Source organism: Procambarus clarkii, chromosome 10 (assembly GCF_040958095.1).
Source record: "Procambarus clarkii isolate CNS0578487 chromosome 10, FALCON_Pclarkii_2.0, whole genome shotgun sequence".
Classification (NCBI taxonomy): domain Eukaryota; kingdom Metazoa; phylum Arthropoda; class Malacostraca; order Decapoda; family Cambaridae; genus Procambarus; species Procambarus clarkii.
Window position 1 is genome coordinate 27,004,930 of NC_091159.1, and position 24,097 is coordinate 27,029,026.

Consider the following 24,097-nt stretch of genomic DNA (forward strand, 5'->3'; position numbering starts at 1 on the left):
AAGTCGATTGTGATAATGTGACATTTGACTTGATAATGGTCCAGGACGGACCGAAACGTCGTCGTCTCCTCGTCTCTGGTGTGGGGTTCGGTCATCATATCTATCCCTGACTTGACTCTCGTCATTAGTGTTGCATCGTCTGCAAACATTGATATGAAAGAGCCATTTTCTCCTGTCAGGTCATTGACATATATTAAAAACAGGATGGGCCCCTAGAACCAACCCTTGTGTTACTCCACTTGTAAACTCTCTCCACTCTGATGTCTCTCACTGTGTGTGTGTGTGTGTGTGTACTCACCTAATTGTACTCACCTAATTGTGCTTGCGGGGGTTGAGCTCTGGCTCTTTGGTCCCGCCTCTCAACCGTCAATCAACTGGTGTACAGATTCCTGAGCCTATTGGGCTCTATCATATCTACATTTGAAACTGTGAATGGAGTCAGCCTCCACCACATCACTTCCTAATGCATTCCATTTGCTAACTACTCTGACACTGAAAAAGTTCTTTCTAACGTCTCTGTGGCTCATTTGGGTACTCAGCTTCCACCTGTGTCCCCTTGTTCGCGTCCCACCAGTGTTGAAAAGTTCGTCCTTGTTTACCCGGTCGATTCCCCTGAGGATTTTGTAGGTTGTGATCATGTCCCCCCTTACTCTTCTGTCTTCCAGTGTCGTGAGGTGCATTTCCCGCAGCCTTTCCTCATAACTCATGCCTCTTAGTTCTGGGACTAGTCTAGTCCCAGACTGTGTGTGTGTGTGTGTGTGTGTGTGTGTGTGTGTGTGTGTGTGTGTGTGTGTGTGTGTGTGTGTGTGTGTGTGTGTGTGTGTGTGTGTGTGTGTGTGTACTGGTCCAGTGCTGCCAGTATCAATTAGTTCACATGTAGGAGCAAGGAGGTGCTAAGCCCAAACTGTCTGCCTCCTCCTATTCTCATATTCCCCCCACACTTCCTTCCCTCCCTCCTCCCCCCCCCCCCTCTCTCTCTCTCTCTCTCTCTCTCTCTCTCTCTCTCTCTCTCTCTCTCTCTCTCTCTCTCTCTCTCTCTCTCTCTCTCTCTCTCTCTCTCTCTCTCTCTCTCTCTCCCTCCCTCTCCAGCCTTCTTTTTTCATAACTTATTGTTGTACCTCTTGTCATAGAACTCAGTAAAGTTTGCCAGACACAACTCTTCCTTTCTAAATTCATATTGACTTCCCCAGCTGCTCCGCCATTCTCGACCTGATTACTTTCTGCAGCACTGTACATAGAATACTTCTCAATGACGCTAGTCTGTAATTTAGTGCCTCCTCTCTATTCCCTTTCTTGAATCCTGAGACCACCTTTGCCTATTTCCAGATTTCTGGGACATTTTCTGCCTTAAGCATTTTATAAACACATTTAGATAATGGATGGCAAAGTATTTTTGCAGTCTTCCACAACAGCCATGGTGAGGTTAGGTCTGGCCCCGTTGACGTCATATTTTCTAACGTTTTCAACAGTAATTACAGTGCCATCCATTGTTTCTTCCGGCCTTTCATCTTACAACCTGGGTCTCCACGCTCGTTCTACTATAAAGAGCTGAAATATTTTGTTGAGTTTTTTCATATACCTCGTAATCATTTTCCTGTGATAATTGTCTCTTATTTCATCAATCTGAGTACATGGTCTTGCACTGTTGTTTTTCTCCTTATATGGCTATAGAACAAGCTCGGGTTGGTCCTTAACTTTTGCAACAATGTCATTTTCAAATTGACTCCCAGATTCTCTCCTAACTCATGTGTATTCATTTCTATTTTTCTTAACTGTTCTCTGTTCCTAGTTCTCTGTACTTTTCCAGACTTATATTTATCTTTTCTTTAACTTTATTTCATTGCCTATTAAACCAGGAACTTACTCTTCTCATCCACCATCTTGAGAGGGATCAACAGCACTGTTGCATCAGCAGCAGCAGAGAAGACAAGCATCCCATTTACTCTCTTGCCCTCAATTTCTCTTTGCCATTAGAGTTGAGACACAAAGTCCCTCATCTTACTGCAGTGTTCCGCGTCTGTAATCTCTCTCTTCTTCTTCAGCAGGTGTGTGTAACCAGAGAGTTCCTTCAGCTCCACTTTGTACTGAAGCTCGACACTACAGTGATCACTGGCTCCTAGAGGTGTGTGATTGGGTAGTTATAAATAGGAGCTGCCTGGTATGGGCCAATAGGCCTTCTGCATTGACCTTTATTCTTATGTTCTTATCTGTTTTGTTAACATCAGCTTCTTTTTAGGGTAAATACCAGGTCTAGGGTTAATGGCGGGTCCTCTGCCCTTACTCTTACCCCTCACTCTTACCAGAGCTAAGAGAGTAAAGCTCTTAACATAGGATAAAAGAGGTAGATATCACTACTCTAGAGGAAAGGAGAAACAGAGGAGATATGATCACAACATACAAGATACAGAGGGGGATAGGCAAGACGGATAGGGACAGCCATTTACATGGAGAGAAAGTAGGAGAAGAGAAGACAGGTGGAAGCTGGAAAGGTAAATGGTTTTTTTATCAAATTTAAGGAAATATTCTTCCCCTGTGAGGACGGTCAATAAGTGAATTGCACTGAAAGAAGAAGTTGGAGAAGCCACCTCCATCCCCGTCACCACCACCACCACCACCACCACCACCACCACCCCCAGCTACCAGCGCCACCACAACCATCACCTCACCTACCCCTCCCCCTTCCCCACCACCACCATCATCACAATTCTCACCAGCAGAATTACCAACCCATGTCCCTTTCCACCTCTCACACCACTACCACTACAACCACCAGCCCCTAACACCCGCCCCTCACCCCTACTACCACAACCACTACCTGTACCTACCCCACCACCATCGCCCTCCCCCTCACTACCAGTATCCCCACCACCACCACCCATCCCCCACCCCCCATCTCTGCTAATTGAACACCACCACCAGCTACTTCACTGACCCCTCCCCCCCCCCCCACATCATATACAACACCCCCCCCCCCCCGCTCTTTCCTGCTACTGCCTTCCTCTCCCTCTTCTCCTACCCCCACCTGCACTACTTCCCCCTATATCCACCCCTTCCTCCACTTCCCCTCGCCCCCCCCCCTCCCTCCCTCCGTCCCTTCCCCTTGGCAACCTTAATTTTCCATTCACCACCAGATCCACTGACGGAAGACAAAGCGCGATCCATCATAGGCTGGTTGATTGCGATACCGTCGCACCTTAACTCAGGCCCGACACTAACAAAGCCTCGCTGACGACAAACAAGCAGAGAGAGCAGCGTCACCAGCTTATCTGATGCTCACTTGTCACTGGAGCCAGCACGCCAGGGGGTCCCTCAGGCCTTGCTCTCAATCCCCCCCCCCCTCCTTCCCCTCCAAGCCTCCCCACTACTACTACAACCCCACCCCCTCCATGCTCTCCCTCCTCCCCCCTACTACAACCCCACCCCCTCCAAGCTCTCCCTCCTCCCCCATCCCCCATAAATTCCCCCCATCACCTCCTCCCCTTCCAAGTCTCCTCTCCCCCCCTCAACAAACACCTGGAGGTGTTGATGGTGGGGGTGGTGGGGGTGGGGGGGGGTGATGTTTGAGAGGGGGAGGGGGAGTGTATTTAAAGGGGGGGGGGTCTTGTTTCCTAGGGTCACCTTGGCACCTGTCTCCTAGGGCCACCTTGGCACCTGTCTCCTAGGGCCATCTTGGCACCTGTGTCCTAGGGCCACCTTGGCACCTGTATCCTAGGGCCACCTTGGCACCTGTCTCCTAGGGTCACCTTGGCACCTGTCTCCTAGGGCCACCTTGGCACCTGTCTCCTAGGGTCACCTTGGCACCTGTCTCTTAGGGCTACCTTGGCACCTGTCTCCTAGGGTCACCTTGGCACCTGTCTCCTGGGGCCATCTTGACACCTGTTGTCTCCTAGGGCCACCTTGGCACCTGTCTCCTGGGGTCATCTTGACACCTGTTGTCTCCTAGGGCCACCTTGGCACCTGTCTCCTAGGGCCACCTTGGCACCTGTCTCCTGGGGCCACCTTGGCACCTGTCTCCTGGGGCCATCTTGACACCTGTCTCCTAGGGTCACCTTGACACCTGTCTCCTGGGGCCACCTTGGCACCTGTCTCCTAGGGCCATCTTGACACCTGTCTCCTGGGGCCACCTTGGCACCTGTCTCCTAGGGCCATCTTGGCACCTGTCTCCTAGGGCCATCTTGACACCTGTCTCCTGGGGCCACCTTGGCACCTGTCTCCTAGGGCCATCTTGACACCTGTCTCCTAGGGCCACCTTGGCACCTGTCTCATAGGCCCACCTTGGCACCTGTCTCCTAGGGCCACCTTGGCACCTGTCTCCTAGGGCCACCTTGGCACCTGTCTCCTAGGCCCCCATTCATAACCAAAGTCTTCACGACAAGCCAGATCCAGAAAAATAACAGGAAGTACCTTCAACATTTCGTATAAACTCGAATCTAAAATTCCAATATAACTTTCATCAATACTTCAAAAGGTGATTTTACCGGTTACATAATGTCTCAGAACTTGAGCTGGAATCCCCAAACAATCAGTCAGCTAAGTAGTTGCGTCTTTAACGACATAATGGCTACGCCTCAAAACCCAAACAATCCATTGTGTAGAACAGATGTAAGAACGGGGGTGCTGGGGCCAGATTCACGAAGCAGTTACACAAGCACTTACGTAACTGTACATCTTTTTTCAATCTTTGGCGGCTTTGTTTACACTTATTAAACAGTTAATGAGCTCCGAAGCCCCAGGAGGCTGTTTATAACAATAACAACAATTGACTTTCATGCTTGTAAACTGCTTAATAAATGTAACCAAAGCCGTCAAATATTGAGGAAAGATGTATAAGTTCGTAAGTACTTGCGTAACTGCTTCGTGAATCTGGCCCAAGGACTCCACACAAAGCAATGGAACTCGGTAACGTATATATGTAGAGTTTTAGGTAGTTTAGTTTATTATGCACCCCATACCCATCCTGTGGGCTGTAGTGGAAAGGATTACAGAGGCATATAATGGGCTCAGGGACTGAGACGCACAATTCATTGTAGCTAAGCAAGTTACAATCTTGATGAGCTAGTTACAAAATTCAGGGAGGACACAGGAAGCATATTCAGACCAATTCAGCACAGCAAATTTGTGTGCTTCTTCCAGGAAGGTGACAGACAGTAGGAGCAAGGTGGGGCTTGATTTGAAACATTAGTCTGTCGAGTATATTCCTCTCAAGAACGTCACACATCCACGACGCCAGAGAGATGGGTCTGCATTTTTGTGAATTTAGGTTTAGGTATGAGTATTATGAGTCCTTATGTCTAACAGTGAGGTAAGGCTCCCTGTCTTAGACTTTGATTCAACTTATTCTAGCAGAGGGTTGTTTGGCAGCTCAGCAAGTACTCTTATGGTGTTGTACCTTGTGTCCTCCTCACCAGGAGAGGTGGCAGCCTTACCTTCGAACAAAACCACACGGGCCGTGACGAGGATTTGTTCATTTGATTCATCACGTTAGTGTGATCTCTGTGTGTGAGCCTTACCTTTCTTGAGTGCACTTTTTATTTCAGATTTATGGCATAGTTATCTGGACTAATTTCCACATGTTGGTGAATTCTGCCGGAGGGTAGTGAGCAAGTTGAGGACTGCTAGGATGAGACATATGTGTTTATTTTTATTCCACATTTGGGATGATGATGTTGCATGATTGATGCCTTCCACAAACTGTTCCCACTGCTGGTTATACACCTGTTGTTTTAGCTCTCTAAACTCTCGGCTGGCCTTAAGAAATATGTTGAGGGTGTTACCTGTTTTATGTGTTGTATACTGTTGTGTTGTATACTGTTGTGTTGTATACTGTTGTGTTGTATACTGTTGTGTTGTATACTGTTGTGTTGTATACTGTTGTGTTGTATACTGTTGTGTTGTATACTGTTGTGTTGTGTACTGTTGTGTTGTGTACTGTTGTGTTGTATACTGTTGTGTTGTATACTGTTGTGTTGTATACTGTTGTGTTGTATACTGTTGTGTTGTGTACTGTTGTGTTGTATACTGTTGTGTTGTATACTGTTGTGTTGTATACTGTTGTGTTGTATACTGTTGTGTTGTATACTGTTGTGTTGTATACTGTTGTGTTGTATACTGTTGAGCTAAGATGAGAACTATGTCGTGCAAGGGCTTATGACGTGTGTCTGAGAACAACATTGTCATGGAAAGCTTCACGTACCAGGTCCTCATTTAATACATTAATGGAACTAAAACAGTATGTTTTATACCATTCAGAAATGTGCTGTTTGAAATTAGAAGAAGGGAGCAGAAGGCTGAACACAAGGTACCATCTGGGAGGTGAAATCCTGCAAGAGTCTAATACAGAGAAAGATCTGGGGTCGATATCACACTGAACCTGTCCCCAGAGGCCCACATCAAAAGAATATCATCAGCGGCATATGCTAGACTGGCCAACATAAGAACTGCCTTTAGAAACTTATGTAAGGAATCGTTCAGGATCCTGTATACCACTTATGTCAGACCAATCCTGGAGTATGCAGTTCCAGCCTGGAGTCCATACCTAGTTAAATACAAGACAAAGTTAGAGAAAATTCAGAGGAATGCTACCAGACTCGTCCCAGAGCTGAGAGGTGCGAGTTACGAGGAAAGGCTACGTGACCTAAACCTCACGTTCCTGGAAGACAGAAGAGTAAGGGGAGATATGATAACCACCTACAAAATTCTCAGAGGAATTGTCAGGGTGGACAAAGACAAACTATTTAGCACAGGGTGGAACACGAACAAGGGGACACAGGTGGAAATTTAATACTCAAATGAGCCACAGAGTCATTAGAAAGATTGTTTTCAGTGGTAGAGTAATTAACAAATGTAATGCATTAGGCAGTGATGTGGTGAAGGCAGACTCCATACACACTTTCAAATGTAAATATAATAGAACCCAATAGACCAGGGCACTTATACACCAGTTCATTGACAGTCAGGGAAGCGGGACGAAAGAGCCGAAGCTCAACCCCCGCAAGCCCAACTAGGTGAGTGCTACACTACACACTGTGCATGTCTCTTCCCCTGCAGTCATCACAGTGCAGAGTGTGTCAACTACACATCATGAACCACATGTTACCAAAGTAATTCAGACATTAAACAATGCTTATATGGAAGTCACTTTTAAGATTCATACATGAAGCAGCCTTTTAAAACAGTGCGAATCTCCTCCAGTTGTGTGAATCTGTATATGAAAGATTCAAGGCGGCGTTTACATTCAGTTGCCAATATTCGCACCTCCATAACATATTACAATTGTCCAAAGCCTTCGTCTTCTTCTGTCTTGAATCAACAGAATGAAACTCACTGAATATTACAACCCACGAGGAAGTAACCAGTAGACCTCTGTGCAAAGTGATCAATACGAGTTAAAACAGATACTATAATCAAATCATTTCTTGCTAACCCTCCAAAAAAAATAATAAAAAAAGTGATCAATCATATCATAGAAGTTTGAGGTGTGTAATGTTTTGACGTCCTAATGAGAATTCATTTAAGGTTTACGTCTATGTCAGGTGGGAACTTGGTCCTCCATCACAGGTAATTGTAGAGTGTGTCAGGGGGCAGTTATGTCAGCCACTCCACCGTCTATTTTTCAAGGTAGTATCCGGGATAATAAAATGGATACATAAAACAGACTAGAACCCGAACTGAGGGGCATGAGCCATGAGGAGAGACTACGGGACTTGAACCTCACGTCGGTGGAAGACAGGAGAGTTAGGGGGGACATGATCACCACATACAAGATTCTCAAAGGAATTGATAGGGTAGACAAAGACAGGCTATTTAACACAAGGGGCACATGCACTAGGCGACACAGGTGGAAATTGAGTGCCCAAATGAGCCATAAAGATATTAGAAATATTTTTTTAGTGTCTGAGTAGTGATGTGGTGGAGGCAGACTCTATACACAGTTTTAAGTGTTGATATGATAGAGCCCAATAGGCTCAGGAACCTGTACACCTGTTGGTTGATGGCTGAGAGGCGGGACCAAAGAGCCGAAACCCAACCCCCGCAACCACAACTAGGTGAGTACCGATTCGTGAGCCTACTGGGCTCTATCATATCTACATTTGAAACTGTGTATGGAGTCAGCCTCCACCCCATCACTGCCTAATGCATTCCATCTGTTAACTACTCTGACACTGAAAGTTTTTTCCTAACGTCCCTGTGGCTCATTTGGGTACTCAGTTTCCACCTGTGTCCCCTTGTTCGCGTAGCACCCTGTGTGTGTGTATGTAATTACCTAACTGTAATTACCTAAGTGTAGTTACAGGATGAGCTAACACTCGTGGTGTCCCGTCTTCCCAGCACTCTTTGTCGTATAACGCTTTGAAACTACTGACGGTTTTGGCCTCCACCACCTTCTCGCTTAGCTTGTTCCAACCCTCTACAACTCTGTTTGCAAAAGAAAATTGTATAATATTTTTTTCGGCACCTCTATTTTCTTAGCTTCAATCTGTATCCTATTGTTCGCGAGGTTACTGGTTTCAGGAATTCCTCGTTGTCAATTTGGACTATTCCTGTTAGTATTTTGTAAGTGGTGATCATATCACCTCTCTTCTGTCTTCTAGTTTTGGCATGTTTAACTCCTCTAGTCTCTCCTCATAACTCTTGTTTTTTTCAGTTCCGAAAGTCATTTTGTAGCATGTCGTTGCACCTTTTCCAGTTTATTTATGTGCTTCTTGAGATATTGGTCACCATACAACTGCTGCATATTCCAATTTTGGTCTCACAAAAGTCATGAACAGTTTCTTTAGTATTTCACCATCCATATAATTAAAAGCAAGTCTGAAGTTGGAAAGCGACACATACGCTTCTCTCACAATGTTCTTTATGTGTTCCTCTGGCGACAGCTTACTATCCTAAACCACCCCCAGGTCTCCTTTATTAGCGTTCTGTAATTCCTTTCCACATAATTTGTAAGTTGTGTGTGTGGTCTATTTTCTCCGATTCCACATTCCATAACATGGCATTTATTCACATTGAATTCCATTTGCCACGTGACGCTCCAAGCACTTATTTTTTCTAGATCAATTTGAAGGGCATTACACTCGTCTGCGTCTCCTGTCTTCCCCAGTATCTTAGCATCATCCAGACACATGTTCATATAGTTCTGTGTTCCTTCTGGTACATGGTTTATGTAGACGATGAACATTACTGGTGCAAGGACTGAACCCTGTGGTACTCCGCTAGTGACACTCCTCCAGTCAGATACATTGTCTCTGATTACTGCCCTCATCTGTCTGTCAATTAGAACATTTGTCACACATGTCAGAAGTCTGAGTGTGTGTGTGTGTGTGTGTGTGTGTGTGTGTGTGTGTGTGTGTGTGTGTGTGTGTGTGTGTGTGTGTGTGTGTGTGTGTGTGTGTGTGCGCGTGTGTATGTGTGTAAGTGTAAGATCAGAGCTTCATCTTACGACAGAAGTAAGATCAAGATAGAGAAAGATAATCAAACAACGTAAGACCATTTGACAGTAAGATCACCAAGATCACTAAGCAATTGAAAACTAATTACCCAATGAGGTCATTATGCAAGAACACGCAGGCTGGTGATGAGTGGGCGGGGCTTGACACAATGTAAACAACACCAATGTTACGGTTCTCGGTCACTGATTGGCTAAACTGTCACACCCCCGACCAATCACGTGCCCTAATTATACGCCACGGCGTTCCTTCAGTTCCCGTGTCTCAACCCTTTCACCTCTGGCTTAAGCCAGTGATTGAAATCGCCAGCATAAAACACAATACCGTAGTGCATCCTCTCTGACAGCCAGTTCTCCTGGGGCCAGATTCACGAAGCAGTTACACAAGCACTTACGAACCTGTACATCTTTTCTCAATCTTAGGCGGCTTTGTTTACAATTATTAAACAGTTAATGAGCTCCGAAGCACCAGGAGGCTGTTTATAACAATAGCAAAAGTTGATTGGCAAGTTTTCATGCTTGTAAACTGTTTAATAAATGTAACCAAAGCCGTCAAAGGTTGAGGAAAGATGAACACGTTCGTAAGTACTTGCGTAACTGCTTCGTGAATCTGGCCCTAGGTCCTTAACTCCTCCAACAGTGGATCAAGAAACAGCAAATGATAAATTGTTAAAAAATAATTAATGACACGTTTGCAGAGAAGACATTACAACCTTACACAGCTGCTTTACACACCTGTCGAGAAGAATATCTAGGGATTATAGAACATGTTTTTCTGCTTAGCAATTCTCACGAACGTTTGGTGTGGTCAAGTTCTTCAAGTGGTTTGACAGCTTCAAGAAATAAAGAGCGAAGTTACATTGTGGTATATAGCGCTCAGCTGATGGCTTTGTACACACTTTTCTCTCAAGACTCTTCGGATGGTTACTATTTGGGCACAAGATTCTTCCCTAATATGAGCTTTGGAAGTCATTTTTGTGTATAATATCTTCTCTCGGGGACATTGTTTTGATTATACAAGAATCTGTCTTCATTCTGTACTGATATAAGAATCTTCTTGTAACTTTTCCCTCTGTCTAGTTTAAATTCTATTCACCATTCTATTCACTCTAGACCACCTCTAGAGTGAATCTATACACACTAGATGAGTGTAGAGTGAATCTATAGTTCACTCTACTTCACTAGCTTGTGAGAAGCAGTAGGAAGTGCTGTTTGACAATCAAGAAAGATACTCTGTTTACAACCCTTTCTCTCTTGCTTGATTTTCGACATCTTATCCTAAAACTCTGATATGTTTTTCAGCCAGGATTTCTCTTTTGCTTATCTATGCTAATATCAGGAGCATAGATAAGCAGAGGGGAAATTTGGGAGTTGCGTGTGATCAAGCAGCTTTCTGTGGGTCAGTTTAGGTGGCTTTTAGAGAGGTAGTGAAGCTTGTCTGATATTCAGTGACTCGTGTTTTCTCTTGTGTACTGGCAGCACATTAACGTGTGTGTGTGTGTGTGTGTGTGTGTGTGTGTGTGTGTGTGTGTGTGTGTGTGTGTGTGTGTGTGTGTGTACTCACCTATATGTACTCACCTATATGTACTCACCTATATGTGCTTGCAGGATCGAGCATTGACTCTTGGATCCCGCCTTTCTAGCTATCGGATGTTTACAGCAATGACTCCTGTCCCATTTCCCTATCATACCTAGTTTTAAAAGTATGAATTGTGTGTGTGTGTGTGTGTGTGTGTGTGTGTGTGTGCGTGGGAGTTCCTGGGTGGTCTAGACATGGAGCTTCGTATGCTATCAGACCATAAAACATCGCCTAAACAGGATACTGAACCATTAGTTACACACACACACACACACACACACACACACACACACACACACACACACACACACACACACACACACACACACACACACACACACACAATCTCTGTTGCCTTGGTTCCCACCTTTGATTTACAACCCCTCAATTGACGCCTATAATTGATGGAATCTTTACCCGACAATAATGCTTGCATATAAATCCAAGATTCATCTTTTTAATTATCCATTTCAAATTAGATTTTTATTTTTTTTTCTAGCGGGAACACCAACCTCTGATGGAAGACCAGCTTTCGCAAATGGGTTGGTAAGCGTCTGCGCCATAGGTCAGAGAAATCACACCCACACCCATGTTAAATCACATTCCTACAGCGGAATGTGGTTTAGCGCCCACGGTCAGAGATGTGCAAGGCGTGCACTCTGATGTGCAGTGCGCAGGCGTGGTGGTGGTGATGTGCGGAGACGCGACTGATCCTGCAGTTTGTACCAAGATCAAGTAGCGCTATAATTCACGGTTATCCTAACTCATTCTCTGCCTCCAGTACAACCTCACTCCCTCTCTTGCTTAGGAACAACCTCCCTCCCTCTCTCTCTTGCCCAGGAACACTCTCACTCTCTTGCTTAGGACCAACCGCGCTCCCTCTCATGCTCAGGAACAACCTCCCTCCCTCTCTTGCTCAGGAACAACCTCCCTTCCTCTCTTGCTCAGGAACACTCTCACTCTCTTGCTTAGGACCAACCGCGCTCCTTCTCATGCTCTGGAACAACCTCCCTCCCTCTCTTGCTCAGGAACAACCTCCCTCCCTCTCTTGCTCAGGAACAACCTCCCTCCCTCTCTTGCTCAGGAACAACCTCCCTCCCTCTCATGCTCGGGAACAACCTCCCTCCCTCTCATGCCCAGAAACAATATAACTCAAATAAGAACAAAAACACTCCCTCTCTCGCTCAGGAACGACCGTATATAACCTGTCCTCGGGAAGGAAATATGCTCATGGGAATGGATTGTGAGCGACTACATAATTAGTGCAATTATCTTCTCTCTATCCATGGTTAGGTTAAGGTTGTTAGGGTTTGGTTAGGTTAGGTTTCATTACGTTAATGCGTCGTAATGTGAAATATAGAATTCTAAAACTATTTCAGTGGATCCGAGAATTCCATTTACAGAAAACCAAATTATTCAAAGAAAACGTTTTCAGCATACACTTTATATTTAAACCAAATATTTATGATGCAATATAGTTATAACTTGAGAATAATCTGCGCTTAGAACTACGGTTCACTTCCCAGTTTACTTTTAAACTATTACTGGTTCCATAATATGCTTACAGATCATCACAAATATTTAGATAACTACCCATATGGGTTGAAGGCGTGGGGGGGGGATGGTCATGGGGGGGGATGTCTCATGGGGGGGGGGATGGTCTCATGGTGATGGATTTGGTCTCAGGATCCCCCCCCCCCCACCCACACACAAAAACAATCTCCCTCCCTCTCTGGCTCAGGAACAATATAACTATCAATAAAGCACAACAACACTCCTTCTCTCGCTCAGGAACTATATAACTCTCACTCAAGCACAAACAACACTCCTTCTCTCGCTCAGGAACTATATAACTCTCACTCAAGCACAAACAACACTCCTTCTCTCGCTCAGGAACTATATAACTCTCACTCAAGCACAAACAACACTCCTTCTCTCGCTCAGGAACTATATAACTCTTACTCAAGCACAAACAACACTCCTTCTCTCGCTCAGGAACTATATAACTCTCACTCAAGCACAAACAACACTCCTTCTCTCGCTCAGGAACAATATAACTCTCACTCAAGCACAAACAACACTCCTTCTCTCGCTCAGGAACTATATAACTCTCACTCAAGCACGAAAACACTTCCTCTCTGGCTCAGGAACAATATAACTCTCACTCAAGCACAAACAACACTCCCTCTCTGGCTCAGGAACAATATAACTCTCACTCAAGCACAAACAACACTCCCTCTCTGGCTCAGGAACAATATAACTCTCACTCAAGCACAAACAACACTCCTTCTCTCGCTCAGGAACAATATAACTCTCACTCAAGCACAAACAACACTCCCTCTCTGGCTCAGGAACAATATAACTCTCACTCAAGCACAAACAACACTCCTTCTCTCGCTCAGGAACAATATAACTCTCACTCAAGCACAAACAACACTCCCTCTCTGGCTCAGGAACAATATAACTCTCACTCAAGCACAAACAACACTCCTTCTCTCGCTCAGGAACAATATAACTCTCACTCAAGCACAAACAACACTCCCTCTCTGGCTCAGGATGAGCCACACTCCTGGAGTCTGCTTGGAGTCCTGTCACAATGAACTTCAAGTCAGGAGAAACTTCACTAAAGTTGTAAGGTGTATTATACAAGGACTTTACCAAGTTCATTACGAATGAAACTTTATCCTTTACTGAGTTTTCCTCCCTTATTAGTGTTGTATTCGATCCTTTGCCACCGAGCGAGGATGCAAAAATATAGATATTGTATATTTAATACAAGAACTTGTAAACTGAACAAGAAATAAGTTAAAATCCTGTTATATATAAGTGTATGACAGCGTCATCATTCAGTGTTAGGATATACATGTTTCTGACCCGTTCCAGCAGAGAGAGGAACCAAAACGAGAAGGGAAAGGGAATTATCAGGGGGGAAAGCGCTAAGCCATTACGACTATATAGCACTTGGAAGGGGTCAGGATAAGGATTTGGGATGGAACGGGAGGGAAAGGAATGGAGAAATGAACCCAAAAAAGATTTACATATTGCGGACTGGAGAAACCATTGTCAATAACAAAGCACTCTTAAATTAATCTTTCTGACCTTTGGAAGGTTTGAGGAAGAGGAGGAGGAAGAAGAGAAGGAGAAGGAAGGAGAGGAGGAGGAGGAGGTCCCGGACACTGGCGTCAATAAAGCCTCTCTGCTCATTATTCCACAATCCGAGTATCGCCTTACGCGGACACGGCGTCCCGCGCCCTGGTAATATGTTCCCGGAGCTACGCCGGAGACATCTGGTGGTGACAGCCGCAATTAGTCAGCGGATGTAAACATCGTCTGCGATTAGCCATGATGGATTTTTCTTTTTTCAGAGCTCTGCCAGACACCTAGTGGCGGGTGGAGGACACGTGCACGCACGCACGCACGCACACACACACACACACACACACACACACACACACACACACACACACACACACACACACACACACACACACACACACACACACACACACACACACACACACACACACACACACACATACACACACACACACACACACACACACACACACACACACACACACACATACACACACACACACACACACACACACACACACACACACACACACACACACACACACACACACACACACACACACACACACACACACACACACACATACACACACACACACACACACACACACACACACACACATACACACACACACACACACACACACACACACACACACACACACACACACACACACACACGCACGCACGCACACACACACACACACACACACACACACACACACACACACACACACACAGCGAGAACGTTTTATTTTGTAGAGTGGTGGACGGTTGGTTCAAGTGAGAAGGTGGTGGTCAGTAGTTTCAAAGCGTTATACGACAAAGAGTGCTGGGAAGACGGGTCATCACGAGCGTAGCTCTCATCCTGTAACTACACTGAAATTAATACACAGGGCCCAGTAACGCAGTGGGCTACTACGTCGGCTGATAACGAGGATCCCGAGTTCGATCCCCGGGGTAAGACAGTAAGGGGAAGAACCCATGCTCATTTGGGTGCAAAGTTTCCACCTATCTCCCCTCGTTCGAGTCCCACCCATGTTAAACACTCCCTTCTTATCTACCCTATCAACGCCCCTGAATTTTATAGGTGTTAATCATGTCTACCCTAACTCTTTTGTCTTCCAGTGACGTGAGATTTAGTTCCTCGTAGCTCATACCTCTCAGTTCTGGGACTAGTCTGGTGGCATACCTCTCACCTTGTGTAACTTCGTCTTTTGTGTGGTTTAACAACATATTGACTCCATGCTGGAGCCGCATACTCCAGGATTAGTCTGACGTATGTGGTATGGAAGGTTTCTCAATGATTCGTTGCACAAATTTCTAAACACAGTTCTTGTTTTGGCCAATCTGGCATATGCCGCTGATGATATCCTTTTGATGTGGGCTTCAGGGTACAGGTTGGGCGTGATGTCAATCACCAGATCTTTCTCTCAACATAAATTGTAAAAGATTATCATCCAACTGATACCTTGTGGCTGGCTTCCTATACCTATTCTCATTACTTTACACATACTTAAGTAACTTTACACATACTTAAGTAAAATTTTAGAACCATTTATTGGACCATTCCTTCAGTTTGTTCAGGTCATATCGTAGTCTCTTGCTATCTTCCTCTATCTTAATCCTTCTCATAATTTTAGCGTCAGTAAACATTGAGAAGAATGAGTCTATTCCCTCTGGAAGATCATTTACATATACTGTATGAGAAACAGGATAGCACTGAGAACTGGACCCTGTGGGACTCCGCTAGTGACATCTCGCCACTCTGAGGTCTCATCCCGCGCATTAACTCAATGTTTTTTGTTGCTACGGTGCTGCCTTAACCACTGGAGCACCTTCCCTGTCACTCCTGCCCATGTCTCCAGCTTATACAACACTCTCTTATCGGGTACTGCGTCAAAGGCTTTCTGATAATCTCAAAATATTCATTCTGCTCTCTCTTCTCTCTCTTGTCTAATTTGGGCATAACATTGAATGAAACTGTGAGGCAAGGTTGTCATAGTGAGGCAAGGTTGTCATAGTGAGGCAAGGTTGTCATAGTGAGGCAAGGTTGTCATAGTGAGGCAAGGTTGTCATAGTGAGGCAAGGTTGTCATAGTGAGGCAAGGTTGTCATAGTGAGGCAAGGTTGTCATAGTGAGGCAAGGTTGTCATAGTGAGGCAAGGTTGTCATAGTGAGGCAAGGTTGTCATAGTGAGGCAAGGTTGTCATAGTGAGGCAAGGTTGTTATAGTGAGGCAAGGTTGTCATAGTGAGGCAAGGTTGTCATAGTGAGGCAAGGTTGTCATAGTGAGGCAAGGTTGTCATACTGAGGCAAGGTTGTCATAGTGAGGCAAGGTTGTCATAGTGAGGCAAGGTTGTCATAGTGAGGCAAGGTTGTCATAGTGAGGCAAGGTTGTCATAGTGAGGCAAGGTTGTCATAGTGAGGCAAGGTTGTCATAGTGAGGCAAGGTTGTCATACTGAGGCAAGGTTGTCATAGTGAGGCAAGGTTGTCATAGTGAGGCAAGGTTGTCATAGTGAGGCAAGGTTGTCATAGTGAGGCAAGGTTGTCATAGTGAGGCAAGGTTGTCATAGTGAGGCAAGGTTGTCATAGTGAGGCAAGGTTGTCATAGTGAGGCAAGGTTGTCATAGTGAGGCAAGGTTGTCATACTGAGGCAAGGTTGTCATAGTGAGGCAAGGTTGTCATAGTGAGGCAAGGTTGTCATAGTGAGGCAAGGTTGTCATAGTGAGGCAAGGTTGTCATACTGAGGCAAGGTTGTCATAGTGAGGCAAGGTTGTCATAGTGAGGCAAGGTTGTCATACTGAGGCAAGGTTGTCATAGTGAGGCAAGGTTGTCATACTGAGGCAAGGTTGTCATAGTGAGGCAAGGTTGTCATAGTGAGGCAAGGTTGTCATTGGCACTAACTCTTAAACTGTGTTTAAAACTGTGTATTGAATATGCTTCAAGAGCTTCCAGTCCATGAATATACTACAGTGGCTTCCATCTTGAGATTCTTGAGGTGATTTCGGGGCTTAGCGTCCCCGCGGCCCGGTCCTCGACCAGGCCTCCTGTTTGTTACACACCCCCAGGAAGCAGCCCGTAGCAGCTGTCTAACTCCCAGGTACTTATTTACTGCTAGGTGAACAGGGGCTTCAAGATGAAAGAAACTCTGCCCTAAACGCTTTGCGTAATAGTGGCTTTAGGCATTGTATGTACTAGCTCTATCTATAAATCTATCAATTTTGTATCACCTCTTGTATGTATGTACTTTACCTGAATAAACATTTGAATTTTGAATTTGAATTTGTTTCCTCCTCCATCGGGGATCGAAGCGGGAACCTCAGGACTACAAATCCTGAGCGCTGTCCACTCAGCTGTCATGCTCCTCAGGCAAGGAGAAGGATCTATACAAGGTCCTCCTCATATCTCTGGGACCTATCTATGTCTCGAGTTTGTCTCCTTATACCTTCACCTAAGGCGCGTCTGGGATCCTTTCAGACGTAGGTTCGAACCTTCATCACGGCCCTTGTGGATTTGTTCATTTGCCTCCATATATACCTTCACCCGGCTCTTTCTCACTTGTCTTTTTCTCTCTCTCAGTCTGGGGATTGTATTTGCTTGTTCTGGTGGTTGTTCTATGCCGGCGCTGCATAATCAAGAACATGTCTCACGTAGGTTTTGTATTTGATTATACAAATACATCTATACATCTACCAACTAATAACTCAAGATCTTTCGGATTTGGTAGAAACTGGCTTTTCTTTCTGGATGTCATTTTTTGTGATTTTTTTTAACTCATATTCCTAACCGTATTCTGCCTTGATCTTAGTCCCCCCCTCCCCCCTCCCCCTCCTCCCCCTCCCCCTCCCCCTCCCCCTCCCCCTCCCCCCTCCCCCCTCCCCCCTCCCCCCTCCCCCTCCTCCCCTCCCCCCCTCCACCCTCCCCCCTCCCCCCTCCCCCCTCCCCCCCCCTGCCGTCATCTCAGGTCCCATCTCCACCAACAACTTTCTGTCAGGTTTAGCTTTTTATCTCCAAATGAAATTCTCTCTCCACCTTACTTCCGCCTCCTTTATCTATCGTTCTCCCTCCTTCCCTCACTTCTCCTCCCCCCCCCCGTCTCTCTCTCTCTCTCTCCTCTACATTCTTGCTCCCCCACCTCCCCTCCCCTCCCCTCCCCCCCCCTCACCCACCTCTACCACTGACAAGTAAAATAATCACCACAATAAAAGCCTCGGACCCGCTCCCACTCCACGCAAAAATCCCAGATATTTGTGTTCACAGATTTTATGATAATGTAAACGGCTGTAGCAGCCTCTCGAAGGTTTACCGGGAGGTATACTAGGGAGGTATACTAGGGTGGCATACCGGGAAGGTATGCTACGGAGTTCCCAGCATACCTGTGGGGTTGAGTGTTGCGGAGCATGGCGACCCGGGCACCGCAGGACGCGCATCATGCCGTCACGTGATGTCTTCTCTCTCTCTCTCTCTCTCTCTCTCTCTCTCTCTCTCTCTCTCTCTCTCTCTCTCTCTCTCTCTCTCTCTCTCTCTCTCTCTCTCTCTCTCTCTCTCTCTCTCTCTCTCTCTCTCTCTCTCTCTCTCTCTCTCTCTTAACATTTAATTACTGTCACCCCCCTCCCCCCCTCTCAACTAATAGATCGTTTTTATTACGTTATTGAAACAAACGTTACAAATGCGTCCTATTATGAAAAGCAACGGCTCGCAAATATCCCCGTTTTCCATGCATCGGACTCAATAGGTTAAGGTGGGTGGCTTAGGTTCGGACGTTCTGGTTACCTTAAATGGTTAGATTTTTTACGGATGAGCAAAGCAAGAAAACGGGTTCCACTACTACTGTTGCGTCTGTTATAACAGATGGGGTCAGGAAGATAAACACAAACAGATGGAGACAACATAAGCAGAAATCTTTGGAGCAGAAATAACAGAATTATTAGTATACTGAGGACGTAGTAGATATGCGCTGAAGTATAACTCTATAACCCCGTGTGTGTAGCAGACAAAGGTGTATATATATATATATATATATATATATATATATATATATATATATATATATATATATATATATATATATATATGATGGCTTACCTTGTATAAAAGTATATAGCAGCGTCTGTGTTAGAATATATTTACCTAAAACATTATCCATTGGCTGTTCATCTCTTAATGATATATTTTCTAAATAAATTGAAGTTGGAAGGGCGGGTGTGAGGTCGGTGTAGAGGGAGAGAGTGAGAAGGAGAAAGTGAGTGTCGGGTAGAGAGTACTTAATCTACAATACTTATCTACTATCTCTGTCTACGAGGAGGTGAGGTCTAACTCTTCAAGCCATGTGGTACCTGTTGTGTTATAATCTAAGTATTCTGACGTTCAAATTATTTGTCGACTCTGGCCTTCAAGTTGTGGACGGAGGTGGCTTCCACAACTTCTTCTTGCAGGTCATTCCACTTGTTGACCTCCCGTGTACAGGGTACGAGTATTTCCTTACATTCTTTCTGCTCATTTGTGTTTCCAGCTTCCACCTGTGTCCTCTTGTCCTACTTTCTCTCATTTTTAAGACGCTATCCTTGTCCACCTTGTCTATTTCCCTCAGTATCTTGTATATTGTGATCATATCCTCTCTGTTTTTTCTCCTCTAGTGTTGTGAGATCCAATTCCCTTAACCTGTTCTCACAGCTTAACCGTCTTAGCTCTGACACTAATCTTGTCGCATATCTCTTCACTTTTTTATGTAGTTTCATGCTTCAGACGGTGCGGGTTCCAGGCGGGTGCTGCATATTCCAGTATTACCGACAACTACCTACGTAGAAAGTCTTGAAAAAGAGTCCTTCGTCAGGTTTTAAATGCCGCGTGAAGCAGTAAGTGAAGAAGACACACTAGGGGAAAGCGTGTGAGAGTGAGAGTGTGAGGGAGAGAGTAGGGGAGAGAGAGTGAGAGGGTGAGAGAGGAAGGAGTGACAAGTAAGGGAGGGAACTGTAAGGATATAAGAGTGTGCTCGCGTGTGTTTATCCACCCCTTTGTCACTCTCTGCCACAACAAACTTTTGTGTTGGCTAATTTATGGCGGAACCCTCCCACTGGTGCGGGCCTAACACCACCTTCACCCCCCCACACCCCCTTGTGTGGGGCAACCCCCCCTCCTCCTCCTCCTCCTACCCCCCATAGCGCGGACCTCTTCCTCTAGCGGGTGCAAGAAAGCAAGGAGCGAGCACCTCCACTCCACTTCGAAGCCCACCTGGGGGCCTCCACCTCGCCCTAAGTGGCTTATCGCTACCATCCTCGCCACCCAAAGGAACCATTGAACGCGGAATTAAGCCAAATGGAGATCAGAAGCTGTACGAACCGCTGGTAAATGAGAGAGAGTAACCAAGTGTATAAATCGCGCGCTGAAGAGCGGGAAAGATCTCCCGCGCAATCCCAAAGCCCGCCACACACGCCAGCCCACAAGCCCGCCCATGTACTACTGATTGTCGCATTCAACCCAGGAACTCCTTCTTCCCCCCTCCCCCCCTCCTCTTCTTCCCCTTCCCCTTCCCCTTCCCCTCCTCCTTCCCCCTGCACGGAGAGACAGTATCGCAAACTAACCCTTATGGCTGGTGATTTTTCAACTGCTTCACCCCCTCCTCCCTCCCCCTCCTCCCTCCCCCTCCCCCCTCTCAGTATTTTATCACACTCGTAGAGAGTCTGAATGAGGCCTGTCCTTGCTACCTGTGTCTCGTCTGTGTTAAACTGGGCGTCAGGTTTACTGCCACCCACACTCACTCTCTCTCTCACTCACCCACACTCACTCTCTCTCTCACTCACCCACACTCACTCTCTCACTCACCCACACTCACTCTCTCACTCACTCACTCACACTCTCGCAGTCACCCACACTCATTAACTCACGTACTTATACATTTACTCGCACTCTATACACAATTCTACCTATACACAATTTATTGTGTGTATATATATATATATATATATATATATATATATATATATATATATATATATATATATATATATATATATATATATATTGGGATGACCATTAACCTAGCCGTCCAAGTGGTTGGGCACCATTCCTTCATCCCGTCCCATCCCATATCCTTATCCCTTCCCAGTGCTATACAGTCGTAATGGCTTGGCGCTTTCCCCTGACAGTTCCCTTTGCCTAATTTCATTACTTTACACTTTCCCTGAGTTGAACTTTAGTAGCCATTTTCTAGACCATTCCACCAGTTTGTCCAGGTCGTCTTGTAGTCTCTGTCTATCTGCATCGGTCTTGATTCTTCTCATAATTTTTGTATCATCAGCAAACATTGAGAGGAATGAGTCTATACCTTCTGATTGATTGATAAAGATTAAGCCACCCAAGAGGTGGCACGGGCATGAATAGCCCGCAATATACACCCTCTGGAAGATCGTTTATATATATTAGAAATAAGATGGGTCCAAGTACAGAGCCCTGTGGGACTCCACTGGTGACATCTCGCTACTCTGATGTCTCCCCTCATAGTTACTCGCTGTTTCCTGTTGCTTAGATACTCTCTTATCCACTGGAGCACCTTACCTTTCACTCGCCACTGTGTGTGTGTGTGTGTGTGTGTGTGTGTGTGTGTGTGTGTGTGTGTGTGTGTGTGTGTGTGTGTGTGTGTGTGTGTGTGTGTGTGCGTGCGTGTGTGTGTGTGTGTGTGTGTGTGTGTGTGTGTGTGTGTGTGTGTGTGTGTGTGTGTGTGTGTGTGTGTGTGTGTGTGTGTGTTGTGACCATAACCTGACCAAGATTAGTCACCCTGAACATTTTAGGCAGCTCGAACCTCTGACTCCTGACCTTGAATACACACGCACATTCACTTTCATAGATATTTACCTGAATTTACCCGAGGGGCCACAAAGAGTCTTAGTGGCCTCGCTGAGGACAGAAACCCGGCGGCTTGTCAAAGGTCCCTCTATTTGTACTGATGATTTTTTGAAGCTGAATTTTAAAGTTTAGAAGAGTTTTGACGAGTATGACTTCTGCGGGTAGGCGGTTCCATAAGCTACATATGTGTCTCTCCTCTCGTCCAGCCACTGGAATGGTCGGTAAAGCGACGCCCTCGCTTTTTGCAGGTCGGTGTTCGATCCCCACCGGTCCAATTGGTTGGGGTTCCGTCCCCCCCTCCCCCCCCCCTATCCTTGAACCGTGTACTCGTATCCCTTCCAAGTATTTGTTCTTTGTACACACATTCAATTGAATAAAATTTTTATTATATTGTATTGTATTGCCATAGTGGCTTAACACTTTCTCATGATAATTATCTTCCATTTATCTCTATCCATGTCGTCCTTAAGACTAAGAGTTCTCTCTCTCTCTCTCTCTCTCTCTCTCTCTCTCTCTCTCTCTCTCTCTCTCTCTCTCTCTCTCTCTCTCTCTCTCTCTCTCTCTCTCTCTCTCTCTCTCTCTCTCTCTCTCTCTCTCTCTCCCTCTCAGGGGAGAGAGAGGAGGGAGTGGATGTTGTGTGTGTATAAGAGGAGCGAGGCGCCCCCTGTGGCCTAGTGTGACAATGGCGAGGAGTGTTGAGGTCCCGCATCCCATGTTCTGTTGATTGTCGTATTCAGGGGTGACTCCGCCGTCCGGGGCGGCCAGCTGTCTGACTTTGTGTCCCTCAGTGGTCTGCTGGGTGTCCCTGGCCTGCTGGGTGTCCCTGGCCTCCTGGGTGGTGGGTGTCCCTGGCCTGCTGGGTGTCCCTGGCCTGCTGGGTGTCCCTGGGTGGTGGGTGTCCCTGGCCTGCTGGGTGTCCCTGGCCTGCTGGGTGTCCCTGGCCTGCTGCATGTCCCTGGCCTGCTGGGTGTCCCTGGTCTGGTGGGTGTCCCTGGCCTGCTGGGTGGTGGGTGTCCCTGACCTGGTGGGTATCCCTGGCCTGGTGGGTGTCCCTGGCCTGCTGGGTGTCCCTGGCCTGCTGGGTGTCCCTGGCCTGCTCGGTGTCCCTGGCCTGCTGGGTGTCCCTGGCCTGTTGGGTGTCCCTGGCCTGCTGGGTGTCCCTGGCCTGCTGGGTGTCCCTGGCCTGCTGTGTGTCCCTGGCCTGCTGGGTGTCCCTGGCCTGCTGCATGTCCCTGGCCTGCTGGGTGTCCCTGGGTGGTGGGTGTCCCTGGTCTGGTGGGTGTCCCTGGCCTGCTGGGTGGTGGGTGTCCCTGACCTGGTGGGTATCCCTGGCCTGGTGGGTATCCCTGGCCTGCTGGGTGTCCCTGGCCTGCTGGGTGTCCCTGGCCTGTTGGGTGTCCCTGGCCTGCTGGGTGTCCCTGGCCTGCTGGGTGCCCCTGGCCTGCTGGGTGTCCCTGGCCTGCTGGGTGCCCCTGGCCTGCTGGGTGTCCCTGGCCTGCTGGGTGTCCCTGGCCTGCTGGGTGTCCCTGGCCTGCTGGGTGTCCCTGGCCTGCTGGGTGTCCCTGGCCTGTTGGGTGTCCCTAGCCTGCTGGGTGTCCCTGGCCTGCTGGGTGTCCCTGGCCTGCTGGGTGCCCCTGGCCTGCTGGGTGCCCCTGGCCTGCTGGGTGTCCCTGGCCTGCTGGGTGTCCCTGGCCTGTTGGGTGTCCCTAGCCTGCTGGGTGTCCCTGGCCTGCTGGGTGTCCTTGGCCTGCTGGGTGCCCCTGGCCTGCTGGGTGTCCCTGGCCTGCTGGGTGTCCCTGGCCTGCTGGGTGTCCCTGGCCTGCTGGGTGTCCCTGGCCTGCTGGGTGTCTCTGGCCTGCTGGGTGTCCCTGGGTGGTGGGTGAAAATGTCGTGTTGTGCTGGTCAACCTCTTGGACCGCTCGGTATATAGCGACATCCTCGCTTTGTGCAGGTCGGCGTTCGATCCCTGACAGTCCAAGTGCCTGGACACCATTCCTTCAGTTCGTCCTTATTCACCAGCTCCTTGTCCTCATATCCCTTCCAAGATGTACTGGCTTAGCGCCAGTACGTAAGTTCTTATATAGCTTTGTGAGGAGCGTTCTCATGTTAGTCAGCATCTCATATGCTGCTGATGTT

The 24,097-nt window shown here is 46.9% G+C and overlaps 1 protein-coding gene across 1 annotated transcript in view; it reads right to left on the reverse strand.

The window, feature by feature from the left end:
• LOC123747530 (enolase-phosphatase E1-like) overlaps positions 1–23,897 on the reverse strand; it is a 27,816-nt gene extending 3,919 nt beyond the window's left edge. Inside the window, exon 1 of the mRNA XM_069322249.1 lies at positions 22,983–23,897. Within this exon, the coding sequence (XP_069178350.1) occupies positions 22,983–23,897 (915 nt within the window). The remainder of the gene's footprint in view (positions 1–22,982) is intronic.
• Between the last annotated feature and the right edge of the window lie 200 nt (positions 23,898–24,097).